This window comes from Limulus polyphemus, unplaced genomic scaffold, assembly GCF_000517525.1.
Source record: "Limulus polyphemus unplaced genomic scaffold, Limulus_polyphemus-2.1.2 Scaffold2464, whole genome shotgun sequence".
NCBI classification, from domain to species: domain Eukaryota; kingdom Metazoa; phylum Arthropoda; class Merostomata; order Xiphosura; family Limulidae; genus Limulus; species Limulus polyphemus.
In genome coordinates, this window is record NW_013668074.1 from 91,465 (window position 1) to 115,019 (window position 23,555).

The window sequence follows — 23,555 nt, forward strand, 5'->3', positions numbered from 1 at the left end:
GTTTTGAAGCAAAAAACATGTCAATGTTCTCTTTAACACCTTCCACATTTGCATACATTTTCCCATTAAGATGATGTTTCAGCAAGCGAAAAAGATGATAATCTGATGGTGCTATATCTGGAGAAATTGGTGGGTGGGGAAGAACTTCCCAACCTAACTCCATAATCTTGTGTTGCATCAAATGTACCACATGTGGATATGCATTGTCATGGAGAAGAAGAACACCTTTCTGATTGATGAGTGAAGGGCGTTTCTGATGAAGGACTTGATTTAAATGTTCCAGTTGCTGACTATAGATCTCTGCATTGACAGTTCACTGTGGATTGAGGAGTTCGATATGAATTACTCCTTTGATATCCCACCAAATGTAAAACATCACTTTCTACAAATGGAGTCCAGGTTTTGGGTTGGAAGTGGTTTTTGTCTAGGACTGAGCCATTGTTTTAGCATTTAATATTCACATAGAGAATCCATTTTTCATCACTGGTGACAATTCTGTCCAAATTTGGTTCACGACCATTACGCACCAGAAGAGACGAAGCAACGTTCACATGTTGGAAGTGATGATCATCAGAGAGTTCATGAGGCACCCAAACACCTTCTTTATGGAGTTTTTCCCATATTCCTTAGAAGTTTACATATTGTTTCATGAGAGACATGCAATTTCAGGGTCATTTCAAGAGTGTGTTGCCTTGGGTTAGATTCAACAAGAGTGTCCAGAGCATCAATATCAATTCCGACATGTTGGCCCCTGCCATCACAGTTTTTAAGGCTAAAGTTACCTGAACAAAATTTGCTGAACCATCGTTGACACTTATGAATGTTCAATACATTTCTTTAAACTTCTTTGATATTCTTTGAGGCTACAGAGGCGTTGTTTCCCTTCTTGTATTCAAACAGCAATACATGCCGAATGTGTGTCTCGTCGTGTACCCTCACTATAAGGGATTAGAGAATATTAAACTTTACACATTATATAGACTACACTAACGTGACGTTTAGACAGTTTGTTTATTATGTGATAAAGGTTTTTTATGGGGTGGTTAATGAGTGTTCAAAAATGCAACATTAATTTCTTGACAACCTAATACTTCATCTTCAGTAATACATAATTTCAGGACAAATAGAAAATAATACAATATTTAATATGTATACCATCTTGTAATTACTTTAAAGTCTAATTATTGAATGATTAGCAAAGAAACTTTGTGAATTTGTTTACACTAGCACATATTCAAAATAATATAAAAAAACTGGAAATTAGATTGTTAATTAGATCTAGGGAATTAGTGGAATTTGACCATCGATTAACCACTAGGTTCATAAATCAATTACATTAAAGTTTTCTATTATTCTCACAAGAATTTTATAGTTGAAATAATCAAAAATAGTATTAATTAGAGCTGGGCAATTAGTGGTATTTATGTGATAAATTGTTGGGTTCATTTATTGTTATATATACATGACTGTTTCAGCTCAAGTTTAATGTGAGAATTATGAGGAGGAAACAGAGCTCTAATTCTAACCATCAACTGGAGAGCAAGCTCAAATTTTCAGTCCTTCTGTAACATTCAAACTTGCCATTTACAATATTTGATTAAAACCAAATATATGAAGTGATTTAAGCAATACTTGTTAATTATAATTTTAGGTTCAAATACACATATTCTATTTCATTTCATTATCCTTACAATATACACTTATACAAACATCTTTCTTCAATATGTATTGGATAAGGATTCCTGTTCAAAAAGCATACAAACATCGAAATTGTTACTCCTCACATTAACCTTCTTCAAACTATTACAACTTTGTCAGCATTAGCTAAAAGAAATTATTATTATAACTACATTACTAAATACACTTGTTCTGTCAAAAGTAAATGTTGTCACTATTCCCCAGGAAGGAAATTGTAAAAGTTCTTAATATACAAATTACCTCAGTCTTTCTTATCAATTCAGCATATTTCTTTTCATGTCCCTCTTCTGCTATAACTGACTCATGGACAGCATGTAAAGTTCCTTTTTCTATAGAAGAAACTACCCCAGTTGCTAGAGGTATCAGCATTATATTTCTATCTGCAAATGTATATATGATGATGATTTCAACATCACTACATTATAATAAAAATCCTTGTTATAAAATGTTGCAGGGTGTAGCTAAATCAATTATTTTAACCAAGCAAAAGTACATTTCTTCAAAACCAATCTTAAAAAAATGAAATGCAGAGACATTATTATTAAAGGTGTGACAATTAATCACAAACTAATCGATAATTAACCTAATCAGCTAAGGTGATTATCAAGTGGAAATAAGCATTGATTACTATGAAAATGAATAGATAAGAAACTGAGATTCTCTAATTCAAAAGATAACCAGAAAAGTAAAATATAATTTATGCAATAGCATTAAATTTATATTAAAATGCATAATAATTATGGACCATGTAAATTTAAAGATTGATGAAGCAATGCAATAGTAATACTCTTTAAATAATTTCACTGTTATGGTAGCCAGTTTTCCAACAAATGAATTGGTAGGAGGAAAAATCTGACTGTTTGAATGGTTTTGTTGAACTTTAGCTTTTTATTAATACTGTACTTTCTGGTTTATTTTCAAAGGCCATAGCATTTTTTTCCCAAAATCAATTTTTTTACTAGTAGTTCAACAAGTGTTCTACATTAAAATAAGGAATAGATAAATAACACACAACATTAAAATAGATATACAATTAAAAACATTTTTAATTCAGGCCAATCTGTGGACTCTAAAACATTGACTCTACATGTTTCAACATTTACTACATTATCATCAGGACTGAACTTGCAAGACATAACCATCACATTTATTCCTTCTTAGCTAGGTCATGTGACTTGTGTGTAAGTTTACTATTCTACATAAATCTCAGAGGAGCTCCTGCTACATTCTTACACAGATATTTGCCAGACTTTTAATCTCTATTTAATAAATTCATGATTTTTTAACTCTTAATTCTTTCTATTATTTGCCCTAATACCCTTTGGTTGAGTCATTATAACTGTTTTTTTTCACATAATATCTTATGCTGTGTTCTTTATACATGTTCTGCTATGGCCAAATCTTTAGTCCTTTCATTCTTTACACATCCCTTATGTTCTACTAAATGATATTTTAAGTTTTGTCTGTCCAATATAAACTTCCACATTCACATTCAATTTTATAAGTTCCAGCTTTTTCCATTAACTGTATATTATCTTTAATATTACCTAAAATTTGTTTTATCTTGTTTAAATATAGAGTAAAATATTTGTTGCTTTTTAAATATTTTGAATATTCTTTTTTAACTTTATCATAACTAGTTTTTAAGTGAATTTCTTAACTGCTCTATCTACGACAACTGGGTCAAATTCTCTTTCAACTGCTATATATTTCATTAGTAACAACTCATTTTGTAAGTCCTCTTGTTTTGTATATATCTTCAGAATTCTATGAACATGGATTGGCACAAATTTAAAATGTCTTTAACCATTTATCTCTTTTAATGTTGTGTGTTATTTATTCATTATTTTAACATTATACACAAGTGCCAAGAAAATAATATCTAAGTGTTCTACATTTAACTGATACTTCAGTAATAAATTTGGACTATAAATGCATTGTAACATCTACACACTTCCATTTCCTCAATCAAATCACTACATCAATACTAAATAGTCCATACTAAGATGTGTAAAAATAAACATAATACACAACATAGTAAATATTATATTATTTTCTTATTTCTGTCTATAATCCTTTACCTTTTTCTTAGATTACAGGCATTAAAGCACTCTTCATCCAAGGTGGTACAAATTATTCCTGGTCATATAATCCAGTAAATCTGACTCCAAATAAATTGCAATAGAATATATTTTGGTATGGTTGTTTTAGAAAAAGCATGCCTTTAACATATAAAAAGTTCTAAGAAATTTCAGTGATGGAACATACAAATGTAGAGGAAAACTGTAAATGCATAAAAAATTTTATTTTCTTCACTGGAGCTCATCTGTTTTGTTTTATGAAAATCTAGACCATATTAAAGTGTTAGGTTGGTCTTTGGGGTGTATGAGCATTTTTGGGGGCAATAATTCAAAATAATAGTAAAATGACCTGAAAAAATGGATATTTCATAAAATGTTGAAGAATGGAATTAATTATAGACAGTATTCTTTTTATTATGGTTTGAATGTTGAATTTTAATGTTATACATGAATTTCTATTCAGATGTCATCCCTTCCAGACATTTTTTTTTTTCAGTTTTAAAATGAATGAAAATGAACAAATTTTTTCAATTTGAAGTTAACATTTTCCTAAATTGAAAATGTATTTCCAATAATACTTTCATTGACATTTATAGCTATTACTCAAACTCCAGGGTTTCAACTTTGCCCATTTAGGCATTTGTCTGATTTTTTCTTGCTTGGTTCAATCTTTTGTACTCCACTCAATTGCCCTTGTGATTTTTGTCTCCACCTACATCAATGTGCCCTATATCCTGGTACTGTATACAAGTGCCTCATTCAGATAATTTTATCACTTTTTCGAGACTGATACCATCCTAATCTCTAACACCGGCTTTTAGTGGGGAGGAAGGGCGAGAGAGTGTCAGTGGAGGTAAGTGTTGTTGGAAATACATTTTCAATTCAGGAAAATGTTAACTTCCAAAACATACTTACCTACACTGCTACTTATAGCTAGAATGCTACATTGAGAAGGTGGATGGGCCGGTGAGGGCATTATGCATACAGAAAGCATTTGCATAAATTAAGGGTGTACTAAGATAAGAACTACATCAAGATCAGGTATGCTCTTCATCCTGAACTTAGTTCCTGTATCAAGGGTGGAATAGTACACAAGTAATCATCACTATAGGCCAGCCCCAACCAGATAGCGAGGTTCCACAACTTGGGGTTGGAATTAAGAGGTCTTGATCCCTATATCCCACATTATAATGCTATAATGTCTCAATTTTTAGTTTTCCGACGAAGTAAGCTCTATTCAATATTTTTCTATTAATTTTGCATCAAATATGGACTGCAACATTATATATAGATATACTTTTGATTGAATCCCAACCTATAGCCACAGAGTGATGCATTCTGAACCACCAGAATCATGACGAAAAATTAAGCAACACCGAAAAGGACAAACTTTCTCTTCCACCTGAAGAAGCCTGAAAGGCAAAACCCAGATTCGGAATGACTGGATTGTGTATGCCTTACTCATCCAAAGGAATAAAACTCATCTGGTCTGGAATTATGAACATTCATCCTCATTCCCCAACCGAGTGGGCAAGAAGCCTATCACTGGCCTCCTGGAATTATGAAGAGGACATGGAACACTGTGCTCAACAAAGGACCCAGGATGGGACCACTCCAAGTTTGGAATTATGAGGAGATAGTTGACCTCTTTCCATGAACAATATACTAAACCAATATTGATCAAAAGAAGGGCCATGCACATGCCAACCAGATAGCTGAGCATCAAATCTGAATCGGTATTATGAGTAGGCTCCCGCACAGGCTGGTGCCGCTCCTACCGATATCTGGGAAAAACATCCAGGGACCTGGGTAGGAGGGCTCCCAACTTCACCCTCTTTTTCAAGAGTGGAGGAAATCACTCGCACACTCTGGAGGAAAGGTGATACATGGTATATGGGCTAAAGGTCAATTGGATGTCAAGACAAAGCATGTAATACCACCTTAATAACCCAGTTGGGAAATGGAAAAGGCTGTGTGGGACGGACTCTAAATGATTTGAAGAGGCCGGAGAGCACTGGGGATTCAAATACTTTCCAATGTTTAGAACATCAAAAAGTAGTCGATAAAGTTATTTCACTTCCTTAACCTATAGAAACTCATAAATGAATATCAAATGCTTTTTTCAGTAAAGCTTTATATTTTTTCTGTTATATATTTCGCTATCCTAGCACTAATCATAGAAAAATCAGCAATTTAGAGTAAAATGCAATGTTGGAAAATATGAAATAAATCTATGTTACCCTGTTTTCTTTCTAGAATGACAGCATATCATAACAGACAATCAAACATTATTTATTCTTAAAGCCAAAGTTAATAGACTTTTCAAATCTGGGTTCAATGAGCTTTATTGAGCTGCACTTGGACACACTCAGAATACAATGATAGCCATTTATCACAGCCAGATAGCTTTGTGTAAATAAAAAGTCAAGTTACAAGCACAAATGGTCAAATTATAATCACATCTCACAATGTATGTGTGTGTGCTATTATAGAATATCACAAGTAATTATATTTAAGTTTCCTAATTTAACCTATTAAGTTTCTAATTTTTATATTTTAATTACTTTTATAACAGTATGTAAAAAGAAATACATAAAAAACAAGAAATTTAGTACTTACATCTAAACGTTTTGCCTTTTTACTGCCTCATAAACCTATTTTTTTATTTCAAACATGCATCTGAAAACACAAAATATTATCACACAAAAAATAATGTCCCAAAACTACCAAAATTTAACTAGCTTTCTAACTAAGCTATAAATGGCTTAAAAAATTCCAGCTAGCCCAGCTGAACACTACAAGGGCTGAAATGGACTTACACAAAACACCACTGCAACTAAAGTTTAACAGAAAAAGAATTTATTAAACTGTAACAACAACATCCAAAAAAAAAAAAACACTGTCAAACAATTTGAGTACAAATGTTATCACTGACAAACAAAATAATAATAATAAATCCATGCCTGGTCAGGACTTGCTCCAAATGTTAATACACAATATAATATAAATATCAATGTTATTAATATCATTAAAAAAGAAATTAGGTAAAAGAACCAAAAGAAGGAAAGCTAATTCCAAAAAAATACAATATTTCAAAATTAAACCACTTCTCAAGATCAATAACAATACCATACAACAATCAACAATAATTCATTCTAACTATATTTTGGGAACTCACTCGTTTAAGATCATGGATGGGTTTCATTTAGTGGTTAGGTCACCAGGTAACATCTCTTATGGCTAACAAATTTACATAATCTTTCACAACATTAATATCTGAACATCAACACTAAGGGAAGCTTGTATCAGTTTCATAAAACAAACATACTCAAATGCAACGTGCTCTAGCTACAATGTCAGTTAGCACTTTAATTCAACTAAAAATTCATAGTTGAACTAAACAATAGAAGAAATAATATATGAATGGCAAACAAAACCATAACAAAATAAAAGTAGAATTTGCTATCTCACAGGGAAAAGAATGAAACAGGCCAAATACTTTCCAACCTGGTACCTGAATGAATTAGTCTTATAATGAACTTAATAAATTGGAATCTTCTCTTTCTATTGGTTATAAATAATCCAATAGCAAATGTTAATGGGAAGTATTGATATTTATTGAAAGACAGGATGTGATATGAGGGGCACAATACATGGGTTTGACTTTCTCAGTAAAGCAAGAATTTTGGAGGCTATACATTTACCGTATTTTTCGGTGTATAAGACACACTTTTTTACCCCAAAATTTTATGTCAAAATCTGCTTGCATCCTATACACCGAAGGTATGAATAATATATATATGATATACACAAGCCATGTGTAAAGATATTTAAATAGGCATGCATAGTTTAGTTCAATTGAATGTGTTATTTATAACAATAGTAGTTTTTTTCTCTTTTAAAAACATAACCATTTATAATGCTCCCTAAATAATAAAAAATAAATTACAGTGAAAGCAATGAAGATTTTGTAGGTTTGAACTAAACTAAATAACAGTAAACCTTTTTTTTTTGATTTACGGTATTTTCTTATTTTGATGTTTAGAATATATATACTAATTTTTAAAGTATTAAATTAAATTTTTGTTCAATTAAAATCTTTCAAATGCGACTGTAGCTTTTGTTTACCTAAAACTTTGTCTTCAAAATAAGGGTGCGTCTTATACACCAGTGCGTCTTATATTCCAAAAAATACGGTACATTATGGCTTGGCAATATCTATGCTATAAGTGTGTAATTTGTGCCAAATTCAGAATATCATATGGTGGTAGAAAGAAACTCTAAAGAAGTGTCAAGTGATACAAAAATGAATGACAGTTTATTTAAATATTTTCTTTTGAAATTAAGAAATTGAAACTAATACCATCAATTGCTCAGCTGTAGTATCTTTACCACTAGCAATAAAAAACTGCTTAGACAAACCCAACTCATCCACAAATAAACCAAGATCTTTTATTTTCAGTCATGCTATTATGTGTGTTCTTGTCTATATTAAACACGAACCAAATGATAGTTTTTTTATGCAAAAATTTTATAATTGTAAGTGTTTAAGAGATATAACAATGTTTAATGGTTTGGCACATTCTTAGGCTAAACATTAAACAAGAAAATGCATGATGTTACTATTGTTAAACATCTATGTGTCAGGAGAAATGATGGCTTTATTCAACATGAAATGGATTTTCAATCAGCAGTGAAGAATATGGAATGTTAAAAAAGCCAACATATACTATAATGATGAAGATAGTTAGCAAGAACACAAAAGATTTAAGTCAGAATATATATATATATATATATATATATATTTACTTACTACTAGGTGATGTTATACTTTTCTCTTGACTTTCCATCAGTTTGATATCCAACACAGCATTCTGCTCTTTATCAAAAATGGGTTCAACTTTTATTTCTAAAATTTCCATTGTTGCATCATTGACACTTGTTTCATTCTCAAATAAATCCTATGTTAAACCTAAAAACAAAAAACATATCTTTCTCAAAAAGTATTAACATCAAATTTTCAAATATAAACTCAAAATTGGGTATGCTAAAATGAATGTTACTAATTTTTCTACTAATATAAATAAAATAACTGTATATCTCCAGAATGTATTTTTCTTAGCTCAATATTTGACTACTAGCTGGAGTACCCGTCAGTTGGACAGGTGAAATAAATACTTGTTTGTAATAAAGGATAGGAAATTATGCTTCTATTTTTTTTCCTTATCATAATAAACATTAAAAGTGCAATAAAATACAAAAAATACCAAGACTGAAAAGAAAGAATTCTATCAATATGAAATTAGATGGGGGGGGATCCAATGTCCTTCCTAAGGTAAGGAGCAGAATACTCAACACAATACTCCAAATGTGGCCTATACAATGAAATTATAACCTCTTTTAAAACACTTAAACATTTTATAAATATTAGAATATGTTTTTGCTTTAGGAAGTCAACATAAAGTAGCAAGGTGAATGATAGAGTGTAGACCTCATTCTACACACAGAATGATAAATGACAGAAGGTCAATGTAAATTGAAATTTAGTTACAACATCATCTATAATAATACTAATATTCAGTGAGCTGTGTGTGGAACGTAACTCACTAACTGAATAATGCTGCTCTATCTAATTTGGCCTCAGAAGTAATTATATTGAATTTAAAACACTAATACTAAAATATAAAGTACGTGTACATAAGTTATTTTTCAAACAACCACTACTAATAATAACACTCAATGATTTAACATAAATATTTGATTTTTCACCAAGCTGGTGTGGAACAGCAATGCTCACTCACTAAGACTAGTACTAGTAAGACTAAGAGTCAGAGAGGAGAAATATATTGGTAGACTTAAAACTTAAACAAGTCGTCCTTTATTATTTATGTTGTACTATATATTTTGTTTAACCCACCATCATGCCCCAAGTTGAACAAAAAACGCGGCCTGGCTAACTAATGAATGAATATTTGCTGTAAAAAATTCTTATCAAATTCAAACTCAAAACTATAACTTATAAGTGTAGCTACCAGTTTGGCCGCCAATTTTGATTTCATTCCTTTAAAAGTTTAAGTCACACGCTCAATCCTTTTTTGGTTGCAACTTTTTTTCACACTTTAGGTATTTTTGATTAGATTAGTATTGCCGTAAGTACAAATGAGCCTAGCCCGACCTGGGCTAAACTACACTGATGTTAGGCTTATCGTTCTTTAATATCTGCCTACAACAGAAGAAAAATATTTTTAATATAGTGTAAAATATATCTTCATCATATACACACACTTAGCTGTTGTCTTGTTGCAAACTAATGCACGAATCATCAGAAGAACTAACACTAATTATATTCTAATATAAAACTTACTATGCTCTTAAATTTCATTACAACGTTCGGATATCACTGTTACTCAACTTACTTTTACTAACAGTAACAAGGTTCGACACACAAACAAAACAAAATTTATCCAAAGCAATATTTCCAAAATAATTATGCTAAATCATTAAATGACTAACGTGGTAAAAATATATTATTTATAACTGATGTTTTAGAAAAAATCTTCATGTATTATTTGTAGAGCATCAAATATGCCTTTAACTTAGTTTAATAAACATAAAAACTAGTAATACGAATAGATACAAAAATATATCTATCATTCGATTCCCAATTTGTCATTAAGTTATGGAATGTTTTGCCTTAGAAAGCCTTATAATTGGAAAGTCGGTGGAAGATACTGATCATGAATTAATACCAAATCTCGTGTAATTTAATCGCAATGTAAGATGAAATAAAGATACGGGACACAATGCAAAATGAACAATCTTTATCATCACATTAGCACCAAAACGTGTGCACACTTGCTTCTCCTTTCGCATAAGCACCGTGTAAAAATCACTCTAAATACCTCTCACCAATAAATCTAGTAAACTTGTTGTACCTACGACCACCTACTACTGGGAAACAGGTAGCTAAATATAGTGTTTGTTTTATAAAGGATATTTATGTAAAAATTAAATTTGTAAGTAAACAATACTATATGTTTAAAGTGAACAATGAAATGTGAAATACTTGCCAGTAAAAAATCTGCCTTTTACACCCATGAACATAGCTTGAAAAGGACCACTTGTGTGTTCAACACCTACGGACAATCGCGGCATGTAAACATAGGTTTTCCTAGCTAGTAAATAGTATAACCTTCATTTGACAGATCCAAGCAATTAAACAACAGCCAAAGAGGGAGGTAGAGGTACAGTGTGTACCTAATTCTCCCGGGTCTCATGACCAAATTACGACCAGAGAGGGAGAAGTCCACCATTGCACTTAGCTCTCTCAGGTTTTAGACCAGACTTAAATCCCGAAAATGTCACTACTTATGTTGATGAGGTTAAAGGTATATATTTCGTACGCACAGCCTGTGGAATAGATTGTCTTCAGATGTCGCAAACGCAACGGAATATCGAGAGTTCAAAAGAAGGCTGGATGAGTACTCGTGGATTAAGAAATAGATATAAGTAGATAGGTTTGTTTGTAGTTAAGCACAAAGCTACACAATGGACTATCTGTGCTGTGCCAACCACGAATATCAAAACCCCGTTGCTAGCATTATAAGTCCACGAACTTACTGCTGTGCCAATGGAAGGGGCACACAGGTAGGTGCTGGAATGAATGATACAAACATGATGGGCCAAGAGGCCTTTGTTGTCCTTCAGTGTATATATTACGTTGTCTCCCGGTGGCTCAGCGGTATGTCTAAGGGCTTATAATACTAAATATCGGATTTTGGTACTCCCTATGGGCACAGCACAGGTAGTCCATGGTGTTGCTTTGTATTTAATACTAAACAAATAGAAATATATTATGTTAAAAATATATTTTAAAAACTAATACTCAATTGTTATAAAACAATTAAATAAAAAACAAATAAACTCTCCTTTAAACACAAGTTGATTAAGTTAATATAAAAATCTAAACTATAAAATAGTTCATCTGAAGAAAACACAACAACTGAAAATGAAGAATCTCAAACATTTTGCTTCAAGTTCAATTTATAAAAACATTTAACTCCCAGGGTCGATTCTTGAGGAGGCCTGGCATAGCAAAGTGGTTAAGACTTTCGACTCACAATGTGGAGGTTGTGGGTTGAATTTCCATTCCACCAAACATACCATAGCTGCATTATGATGTTGCAGTCAATACCACTATTCGTCGGTAAAAGAGTAGCCCAAGAGTTGGCAGTTGGTAGAGATGACTAGCTGTCTGTCAGATTTAAAAGACTGTTTAGTGTATGTTGTATTAATTTATTTATTTTGTGAGTTAATATTTTATGATTGTATAGTTTTTCATAATAAGAGAGTTAAAAGCAGACGATTATCGGAAGTTGTGTTTGTAAGTTATTGATGTTGAGGCTACAGAGATTTCTATAATGCCTCAGTGAGAGATATAAATAGTGACGACCAGACGAGAGGCCAGAGCACGGGAAAAGAGCCAAAAGTAGAGCCAAGTGAAACAGTTTCAGTCAGAGAAAGGTTAGAAAACGTAAAGTTAACCATCTTAGGAGTGAATAGCCTAACGATTGATATGTTATAGTAAGATTAACAGTTTTCTGACATTTTAGGAGAATAATTTGTCTCGCCAGAGGGTGTTATAAAACAATTGAACCGGCCTGTGTGGACTTTTACAAAAAGAAGACGAGTATCAGAAGTTAAGGATACAACTGCAGTTACTCACGAGCCAGCATAAGTTAATTATGCACCGTTACTAATTTGATGAAAATTGAGAAAAATAGTTCGGCTTGTCAACTGAATTAACTTAAGCGGACTTTTGACAACAAAATGAGAACTGTATAGTATTTAAAGTACAACTATGATATACATAGACCTTTACTTTTGTATAGGATTTTGCTTATTTTTGTTTTAGCCAAAGATACACAATGTGTTATCTTCACACTATCCACTGTGGGGAATCAAATTTTAGCGTTGTAAGTCTGTAAAATTACCCCTGATTCGCCCTTGGGGACAAACGGTTATTTGTTTGATTTTAAGCATAATGCTACTCACCACGAGTACCGAAAACCGATTTTTTGCAATGTGATCTGTCAAAAGTTTGCTTTTATAAAATTATTTAAGAATATATATATGTGTGTGTGATGGGCTAAGGATTCTTCTACAATAGCTGTCTGTGACTTATTGGCGATATATTCCACGATAAATGAACAGCACGCACTCCGCTTGTTTTAAAATAATATATTCAAAATAAGTTAAATGTATGGACAAAAATTCTTTAAACTGAATAAATATAAGTTGTAAAAAGTTACACATAATTATGTCACTGAAAGAAATTAATTAATTATCAATGGATTTTAATACACGGTACAAAAAATCAGAAATGAATAATGGCTCTTCTAAAAAAACAATAGCAACAACTTTAATATGTAGGCATGTCATACGTTTTCTACCTGCTTTAGCGATATAAGATTTTAAACATTTTCCATTTAGTTAGTTTCTATGCAGTTTTTAGCATAAATACGTGGCCCAGAACGTCGTTGAAATTAACATATTCCACTTGATTTATTTTTTGGTCTCTTGAATAACAAGTGTGAGAGTATGTGTGGAGAGGGAAGTGGGGCAGTTTGTCAAACTTGCCCCAGGTGCAAAAATACTTAGTTTCGCCAATGATTATACCTAAAAAGATATCACAGTAGCATATAACATCCAGGTTGAAAGGATTAGCATCATTGTATCCTTTGCTGGCCCAAGTTGACAATTGTCTAGGTGCTTACCAATGGTGTGAGAGAATAAAGGTAATGAGATGATCCCATCAACTGGACAAAGAAACGAGCTTACCTGTTGAATATAATTGCAATTTTTTAGTTCACTTTCACTTGACCTTCTTTGTGATTAGTTCAGCAGAGACTTATCTGTGAGACATAAAGCTGATGAGCTAGTTATTCATTAATCCAGTAAAGGCAACAATCTACTTTCTACATTGGTATGAACACTGTTCTTTTTATGTTGTTGTGTCTAAAGATTTTTTGTTTTCACCGACCATCAAATATGTCCAATCTGTATATTTTTTACCAAACTTAAAACTCAGTGAATTTATGAAACACAGATTACACACCTGATTTCTTGATAAAATCTGGTTATTATCAGATCTAACAATCTAATACTAGTACAGAGATCAGTTCATCTGAGAATAAAGAAAGTAAAAAAGAGAAATTTGGTGCTGTGACATCAGTATTTATTGGAGAGTTTCTGTTTTCGTTAAAGTGTGTGATGGATCTTGCTTGACCTCATGTGTTTAAAAGTTTAATGGAACACTTTACTGAAATAATAAGTTAATCTAGATAGAGAAGTACTGATAAAGACCAAGAGGTAGAGTTTAGGGAAGCAAGAATAATTGTTGATTGTCAACATGAACTTTCGCTTGCTAAGTCTGAGACCATTTGGGGAGGTGTCCATAAGACTCTCGGGCTGTTGTAAGCTAAATCAACTCAGCCATAGCTCTATTCCACACTACAGCCAAAAAAAGAAAGATTTGATGTGTGACTGATGACAAAATGTTCCTGTTAGTTTTTTTTTCTGGTAGGTGAAACAGTGTACACCTTGGATAAAACCTAAAACAGCCATTAGTTAATGCAAATAATAAATGAAAGGAAGTAGCATCTATTTTTCCTGCTTTCTGAGCTACAAACTAGCAATTTGCTGTGACCCATTTACTTCAAAGTCGCTGAGTGAATTTTCTGATGCAAAACATCATCCGACATTTCAAAAGAATCTTTCCCATGATTTAGTTGTATGGTAAGAACTCCATGGTGTATGCCATTCTGTACTCACTAAATTTCCGCAATTAACCCCATGAGCATGGAAACAAAGGATTTGATCTTGGTTTTAAGAATTCACGAATATGAGATCAACTGTGATAACTGGCCTAGAAAGTATTATTTTAAAATGGAGTGTACCTTCCATTTTCACCAATATCAATAAAATAATGTTTCAATTTTGATGTTGGAATGTTTGACAGGGAGTGAATTTTCATGGAAAAATTAAAGTAACAAAGTCTCAATTATGACTAGAGAGAAAAACATAGTTTTACCTGTTGTCTCTCATAACACAGTGCAGAAATTATTTCAACCTGATGAGAAGGAGAAATTATCAGTGGTAAATGAAATTCATAGAGAAGATGTAAATATAATAACAAATGCATACAAGTGGTGTATCCAGTTTTTTATTTGGTTGTGACAGGAATATTTTCAATCATGCAGATTGAAATATTTTAAATAAGGAAAGAGATTTACTGAATATTTTCTTAACATTGCTTCCTTATAAGATACAGTATTAAGGCTATATTTGTACTAGGGGGAAGAGGAAAATAACATCCACATGGTAAAACTATAATTTGTGCCCAAAACTAGTACAAAACTTGCAAATGGAAGTCAATTAATGAAGAAAATGAAAGAATCGGCAAAGGTTAATGGTCAAAGATATGGTTAGTGTTACCTATCTTAAATTGGCTCGACTCCCATGTTTTCTACTGAAACCAGGCTCTATCTATGTGACAACCAAATGGTAGAATAGGAATGAGGTCAGTTCACATAGTTTGGCATGTGTGTTCCCATTGTCCAGCAGGGTCAACAGAGGGCATCAAGGTAGCTGGTCAAGTGGAAACCTAGGAAAGTCCTCAGGTTCTATGGGCACATTTTATGAGCAAAAGCAGGTGAGTATGCATTAAGCCTGTAAAAGTGTCGCTGGACCAGTACTTAGTTCACAGTCATAATCACACATTATGACTCCTTAACATCTATACTCTACTGCACTTTTTACAAATAGAATTTGCATTTGGAATCTGGACTTTTGTTCAAAGGATTAAATTCTGGATTTGTCTGGCTTTTTTTTTTTGAACAATCAGCAGTTTATGGATTCTTTGTTGTTAAGTGATCTTGAAATATTTTCCATTGTATGATAGTTTGCCAACACATTTGAAGACCATTTCAAGGAAATGCCAGTTTGGCTAAAGATGCTAGCCAAAACAGCCCAACTAAGGTACAGCCTTCTCATTACACAATTACTGAAGCAGATGCTGAATGTTGGGCTTCAGATTCACCAAGTCAGAAGGTTAAAAAAAATGTCCACTCATTAACTTCATCATCAGGAAGCTCCAGTGCCATTTCCCAGTGTGAATCATGTAAATATATATATACATGTGTTGTAAATTGTTTTGGTTATTTCCTTCAGTGTGTATAAGTAGATATTTTAATCCAACTTCCTTTGTTATATATATGTATGCATAGTTATTTAGATTGTGTTTTAATTTATAGAGATAAAAGGCTTTTATTTAAGGTGCTGACTTTTAATAATTCACTATCTGTGAAAAGTGTATGTTGTGCTATGTTTTGAATTAGTTTGAAGGCAACAAAAAGGCTATTTTAATATATTTGTTATGAAGTTTTTTGTATTTTTACTGTTTATGTTCAAGGTTTGATTTTGCTTCATTGTGTTTTCATTATGCCATTATGATGGCTCAGAAAGCAAGGAATTTCTATTCCTTCTTGATAAACACTCTCCCAATTATCTGACCATTATAGTTTTGAAGAATAAGTAGTATTCACAACATGTGACTCATACATTCTGCCAGACTTTCATACTTGATTATTCAGAAAGCAAGGAACATCTCTTACTTTCAATCATCACCTGCTCATCCTAATGATTGTCCTAGCTTTAATCCATGGATGTCCACTGTTTCACCTGACAGGTAAACAGTCCTAACTAGTGGAAGACATCCACTACCATTTTTGTATAGTCCTTTTCAGCTGATTATCTGCAATCCAGACAAGAGTGAGGGGTGAGTTGCTCTGGTTGGCAACAGACTGGTAGTCCTGTGGAGATCTCCCCAAGTGGTCTTATACTCGACAGATGCTAAATTTCACATAGTTGGCACTCAGTTGCTCTAGCACAAGGTAATATTAACGACTTTTTGGACCACACGTTGTCACCATTGCAATACAGAAACTAAATAACTAAAAATTTTAAAAGTTTCTACAACACTAAAAAGGGTAGGAAAATCTATATGTCTGCATAGTACATTGCAACAAATCTAATTTTCATTATCACATTTGCTGAAATAGAAATTGGTCAAAGTACTGCTCTCCTTATGGGTTAAGCAATTGGTTCTCAATTATACTGACAGACAGTGATTCCTAGGTACCTTACACTGAGTTAAAATAACTAAAAGAATGCTAACTTTATATCGAAAACTTGAACCTACTGTAATGAGTTTGATTACATTATGTTGCAGCAACACTGATACAATAGAGACTGTAGGAGACTAAACAAGGCCTATCCTGTTTCCTGGCAAGTTGGAGGCTTTACTAGTAGCCAACCACAATTCAGTGCATTCTATTCATCTTAAGTAACAATGTAAACACAGTATGATTAATTAGCTATACTCATTACTGTGTTGATTTTTAGTTCTGATCTTTGTTTGAAGTTAAGCACAAAGCTACACAATGGGCTGTCTGTGCTATGCCCACCACGAGTATCGAAACCCGGTTCCTAGCGTTGTAAGTCCGCAGACATACCGCTGTGCCACCGTGGGGGGGGGGGGGGGCTGAACTGTTGTAATCCAGTCTAATCTGTGAAGCTTATGCTATTACAGAATGTTAATGTTAACTTTTGAAGTACTATTTGAATCTTCAAAACAAAATGCCCTTTCTTCATATCACAGAATGGTTTTTAATTCTCTACAATCACATGTATATAGTACAATTCATTAAAAAAATTATAACTATATGCTGCAGAACTTCTAATATGTTCTGAATGATTACATTTGATGAAATTCACATAATGAAAAATATACATGTATATATATATAAGTAAAGGATTTACACTGAAATTATCTGTAGATTTTAGAGTTATTTCTCAATAAACCTTTTCAAAGGAAATATAATCATGGTAGGAAATGTATTTATATGGGACTGTTAATCCGATAATTGCCTTGAATCAATAAATTCTGTTTGTACAGAAAATCAATTCTTACAGACTTCTAAATAAGCTTAACCTAAATACTTACAAGTTAACAAAGAACAAGAAATTAAAAGTTGTGCACAGATATATATTATATTTGGTTCTCACTTATTATTATACTTGTGGTACTCACAGGTTCAATGATTTTCTGTTGAGTGATTTGATACACACCACAGATTAATGGGAGGCTAGTCAGAAAATCTATTATAAAGCAAAAATATGAATTCTTTTAATTGGAACAGAGTTTCACTTGAAGAAAGAGACTGGACAAAATTTGAGCATAATGAAACAATTTTTATTACAAACATAGTAAAGTTAAAAGATGAGTATAAGAGTGATTCATTTACTGTAAATATATCTACAATCTTACAAAAAAAAAGTTGTATCTCTGAGGAACTACCTGACCTGCCAGTGGAAAAGGTACCTATCAATTTCTATACAGTATGTGCAGTGTTGCAGCAACCTTTCTCGTGAGGAAGTACATGTGAAACCCTAAATGAATGATAGTTCCATGAGTAACTGGGGCAAAAGAAACTTAGTGTCCTGATTTCCTTGACTGACTTTCTACTTTCAGAATGCATGCTCAATATGTACAGAAATGTTGAAACTTTATATATTAATTAAGGGAGTATGCCTGCACACAACACATTTCCACAAAATATATGTGCACTTAATGTATTTGAATTCCACAACTTAGAAGAGAAATTTAAGCAACTAAAATGTAACAGATATTACATAATGTATTTTATATATTTGTAAATAAAGTTATTTTATTCAGTATCTTGATTCTTCAATATGTTTTTTTAATAAGCACTGATGTAGAAAAAATTAACACAGACTAAATTTATAAGCCACACATATCTTTATCAACATGTTAACATACACTACACAGACCAAACATTATTGGAATTTATATAATCATAGCAATGACAACACAAAATCTACATTATTATGCAAATCAGGCATAAGAAAAATGGTAATTTATTCTGAAATGCAAATGATTGGAAATTCCACCTATGATATATAACAGTTGTCTCTAACACATTCTCATAATATTCAGGTAAATCATGTTTAAGGTGTTCCAAAGTATGCATGAATTATGGTTAGACATTAAAGATGTTTAAAAATTTCACTCATATGGAGTCATTTGATAAATAAAAACCAACCAATCACATAACTATTTTCCAAGTTTGCAATAAGTGTCTCAAAGTACCATTAGCATAATATGAGGTGACTGGCAATATCAATCATATTTTACCCTTCCACAACTAGTGAAGAATGTTAACAGGATTTAAGTTATTCCAAAATTAAACAATGGTTTAAAGCAACCTTCGGAGAGTACTTGATCATCTCTAATGGTAATTATGTTTCCCTTAGATGTGTGGATATGGTATTGCACATTGATGCCTTTTCTACTACAATGTTTAGATGCATTGGAAAGCACTGCTGGTTCAATACACTAGGTTCAACTTCTGGCAAATTGAAGTGATTAATAACAGTAGACATTAGACTGCTTTTAGCACCCAGGATGGACATTACAAATTTAGCATCATGCCTCTTATTTTTGAGAGGCTGATTGAGTTTACACTTAAGAAGATTGCAACGGGTAGGATGTCTCACCTGTTTAGATGGCATGCTAGCTGCAGATTTTAAGCCATTGCTAAGAACCTGAAAATGGTATTCCAGCATATGAAGGATGCAGGCTCAAAACTGAAACCAAGAAAGTTGGCATTGATGTACAAGTTAGTAGTTTCTTGGTCACATAGTGCAAAGTACAACGTGTAAGTAAACCTTGCAAAGATAGCAATGATCAAGAACTGGATCCAGCTAGTGTAAATGAAAACTGTATAGTGTATATTTGATGAATTTCAAATAAAACTGTCATACAATCAACACACAAAAATTGAAAAACATGTATTCAGAACTTGGGTATGTGAAAGGTCAAATGCTATGAGGAAAAATAAGTACATATTTCTAAAAGAATGTAGCTTCTCCATCCTGCTAATATACTGTTTTATAAAACTATATTGGGTTAATAATAGACTGGTGAATACCAAGTTCTGAAATTCTTGCACTTTTTATAAATACAATTAATTCATTAAAATTAAAGTTATGTATACATAAAAAAGATCAGGAAATTTAACTAAATTATGGGTGCAGAATATGAATTTGATGATTATCTATTACTACAAAAAAGCAAATCTTGTTCTTTTAAAAATACAGATTAACTTGTGAAAATTTAATAAAAGGTTTAATAACAAGTAATTCATAATTGTTGTTAGTTTTATGTTGTGTGTTTTACAATGCATTATAGCAAAATTCTAGCTTTGAAACTTAAATAATATATATATAAAGACAAACTGCTGTACATGAAATGTTTTCACAAATATTATTTTTCAGTTTCTCCCCAGAATGGTTAAAATGTAATATTTCTCCCTAGTACATCCATTCTCTCAGTTCCTTTCACATTATTTGTCACACCCTACACAACAAGTTTTCTCACCAGTGTGTATCTTCTCATGTGTTTTAAGGCACAGATTATTCCAAAGCCTCTTTTGCACAAACTATACAACAGTAAAGTTTCTCACCAGTTCATGTTCTCTCATGTACTAATAAGTTGCCATTTCTTCTAAATTCATTACCATATGCTACACAGATTTAAGGTTTTTCACCAATATGTATTTTCTCATGAGCTGTTAACTCGCAGTCTCTTCCAACTTTTTCCCCACATACTAAACAACTGAGTGGTTTCTCTATAATGTGTATCCTCTCATGGAGTTTTACGTGAGTACTCCTTCTAAATGTTTTAGAACAGACTATACAACTATATGGTTTTTCCCCAGTATGTATCCTCTGATGTACTTTCAGGTTAAAGTTTGTTCTAAATTCTTTATGACATACAATACAACTAAATGGTTTTTCCCCAGTATGTATCCTCTCATGCTTCGTTAAAACATTTTTATAAGAAAATTCTTTGTTACACACTACACAATGATATTGTTTTTTTCCAGTGTGTATCCTCTCATGAGCTTTTCTGTAAGCATTTGTTCTGAATTCTTTACCACATACAACACAAATATATGGTTTTTCCCCAGTGTGTATCCTAAGATGTATTTTTAGGTGACTATTTGTTCTAAATTCTTTGCCACACACTACACAATTGTAAGGTTTCTCTCCAGTATGCGTCCTTTCATGTTTTTTCAGGTTGGTGTTTGTTCCACATTCTTTGCCACATTTTATGCAACTGTATGGTTTCTCCCCAGTGTGTATCCTTAAATGTTCTTTCAGGTAACCATTTGTTCCAAATTCTTTGCCACACACCATACAACAGTATGGTTTCTCTCCAGTGTGTATTCTCTCATGTCTCTTCAGAAAACATCTTCTTCCAAATTCTTTTCCACATACAACACAGCGGTATGGTTTTTCCCCAGTGTGTATCCGCTCATGTCTTTTTAGGACACCTTTTCTACTAAATTCTTTACCACACAAAATACAACTGTATAGATTAACTTCACCATTAGAAACTTTAAGTCCCTTTAGATTACTTTCCTTTGAAAACGTTTTGCCAAAAACATCACCACTGTATGGTTTCTGGGAATCGTAGATTTTTCTGTTTGTACAGGAATTTTTTCCTGTTAAAAGATGATAAAATAAATATTATAATGCTCAAGAAAAAAAAAAAAAGCTATATATATTAATAGCAACTTTTGTTTAAGAATCATAGCACTGAAAAATTAATATTAACAGAAAAAAAAGACAACTCTTAAAAGTTACAAGTTATTTTGTTGTAATTATGAATTTTTTCTCATAAGGAAAATCATAATCAACAACATATTTTATTAAAACGTTTCAACTCAGTTGTCACACCAAACAACTATACTGAAGATCTGAAGTAAACGTTTGACCTTAAGGAAATGTCCAAAATACCCAATCTTTCAGATAAGAGAAATTTACCCGTAAGGTTTTTAGTCTAAATTTAAATGTACAAGAAACAGAAAATTACCAGGCCATCGTCATGGTATATACTAGTGATGCACGGGTACCCGGCCAGATAATCGGCCCCAGCCAGGTATTGGGCTACCTGGTAATACTCGGCTCCGCCCGAGTGTTGAAGTTAGGCATCTAAGCCCTAATCTTTGCAGCAACTAACGCAGTACTGAAAGTTAGAGTCAATAATTGTTTAGTTAAAAAAAAAAGTGTTCTGAGCAACAAAAACTGACCACTTGTTGAAAGTTGGGGATTCAGAGAACAATAGGGGTTAATAACAGGCATGGCTTGAGAAGTGAGTTTCGGGGAAGGTGGAGGTTTTGAGAAGAATAGGGGCTAGGGTTTGAGAAGTTCGGGCTAGGCATTGAAAGTTGAAAGTAAAACTTGAATGTTCTGTTGGTGATTATTCGGTTAAATGTAATAAATGTCAATTTTGTTTTTAATTTTTGTATATATATATTTGGGGGGGGGGTACAAGGAGAGAACTCTGTCCTGGTTGACACCCAGCCCCAGCTGAAGCTTAGTGAGCAGGTATCTGGACCCGGTATTCAGTCAAATGTATTAGTTGCACAGTATTATTATATTGAATGACAATGCTGCAGCAATTTGAACATAAACAGTATATAGGGTAGCAAGTAAAGGTATTCAAACATTTAGATAAACAATCAGTAACACCATTCCACTGTAACTTTTATATCATGCACAGTCTGAGCCTGAAATCACCAATAACTCCATCAGTTAATCACTGAACTTGTCAGAAGTTGTATCATTAAACCAGTATAACATTTTACTCAGTCATTAATGGGATCATTGAGAGTGTGAAAAGAAACTTGTGGTACATACCAAAGAACAAGTTTCTCTTGGAAAGAAATCCTGGCTAGATGGATAGAACTGTCTGCACCATTTCATCTTTTCACAATTTTTTTAACTTAATATTACTACTCAAATCTTTCTTGCACACTATACACTGTATGGTTTCTTCCCATTGTGCCTTTTCCGATATATTTTTAGGTCACTACTTGTTTCAGATTGTTTGCCACACACTACACAACTATATGGATGCAACAAATACAACAATTAATAACAGTTCATGTATGCAAGCATTCATTATTAATCAAAAGTTGGAACAGACTTACAACACAGTATCAACGAGTTGTGATTATGTAAAACTGGCTTCAGTTTGGTGATAATCAAATTTTCTTGAAACCATAATCCCTTCTTACTCTCTCTTCCATTATTTATCACAAAGAAGACCATTGTGATTGTGACATCACACTTAATCTAAACATTTCATGCAATACTAAACAAATTCTTAGGGTTAACTAGGAGTGTGTTCTTTTATATGTTAGACAATGATTAAGACTGTGTATTCCTCCCTGCATCTACAAGTGAATTTATAATAAAAAATTACTATTACCTGATACAAATCCTAAAAGGTGCATTGAAATAACAACCTGGAGGAGCAAGCATGTATTCCTACTATAAACAACTTTCCAACCTTACAGTCAAAGTTTTCCCCGAGAGAAAATTACATAAAGTGTTAAAAAATTCTGTGTGATTTCTCCTCTCATATCACTGACAAAATAAAAATGTGACATGTTCGTACTTAGAATTTTCTTTTGGTGTTTATTTTACCCATATTTGTTTTGGATAAAGCAATAAAAAAACAAATCCAAACTTCTAACTGTAATTTTGATTTTTTCATCTCCAATTATAATTTTTATTTGGGGAGTAGAAAGACTTAGTTGAACTTCCTGCCTGTGCAGATAA

At 32.5% G+C, this 23,555-nt stretch overlaps 1 protein-coding gene across 1 annotated transcript in view; it reads right to left on the minus strand.

Annotated features, from left to right (window-relative positions):
- Positions 1–23,555, minus strand: part of LOC106467025 (zinc finger protein 271-like) — a 55,101-nt gene that overhangs the window by 14,650 nt on the left and 16,896 nt on the right. The window contains exons 5-7 of the mRNA XM_022395118.1: positions 20,463–21,430; positions 8,593–8,740; positions 1,939–2,078 (exon numbers count right to left, since the gene is read on the minus strand). Coding sequence (XP_022250826.1) covers positions 1,939–2,078; positions 8,593–8,740; positions 20,463–21,430 — 1,256 coding nt within the window. The remainder of the gene's footprint in view (positions 1–1,938; positions 2,079–8,592; positions 8,741–20,462; positions 21,431–23,555) is intronic.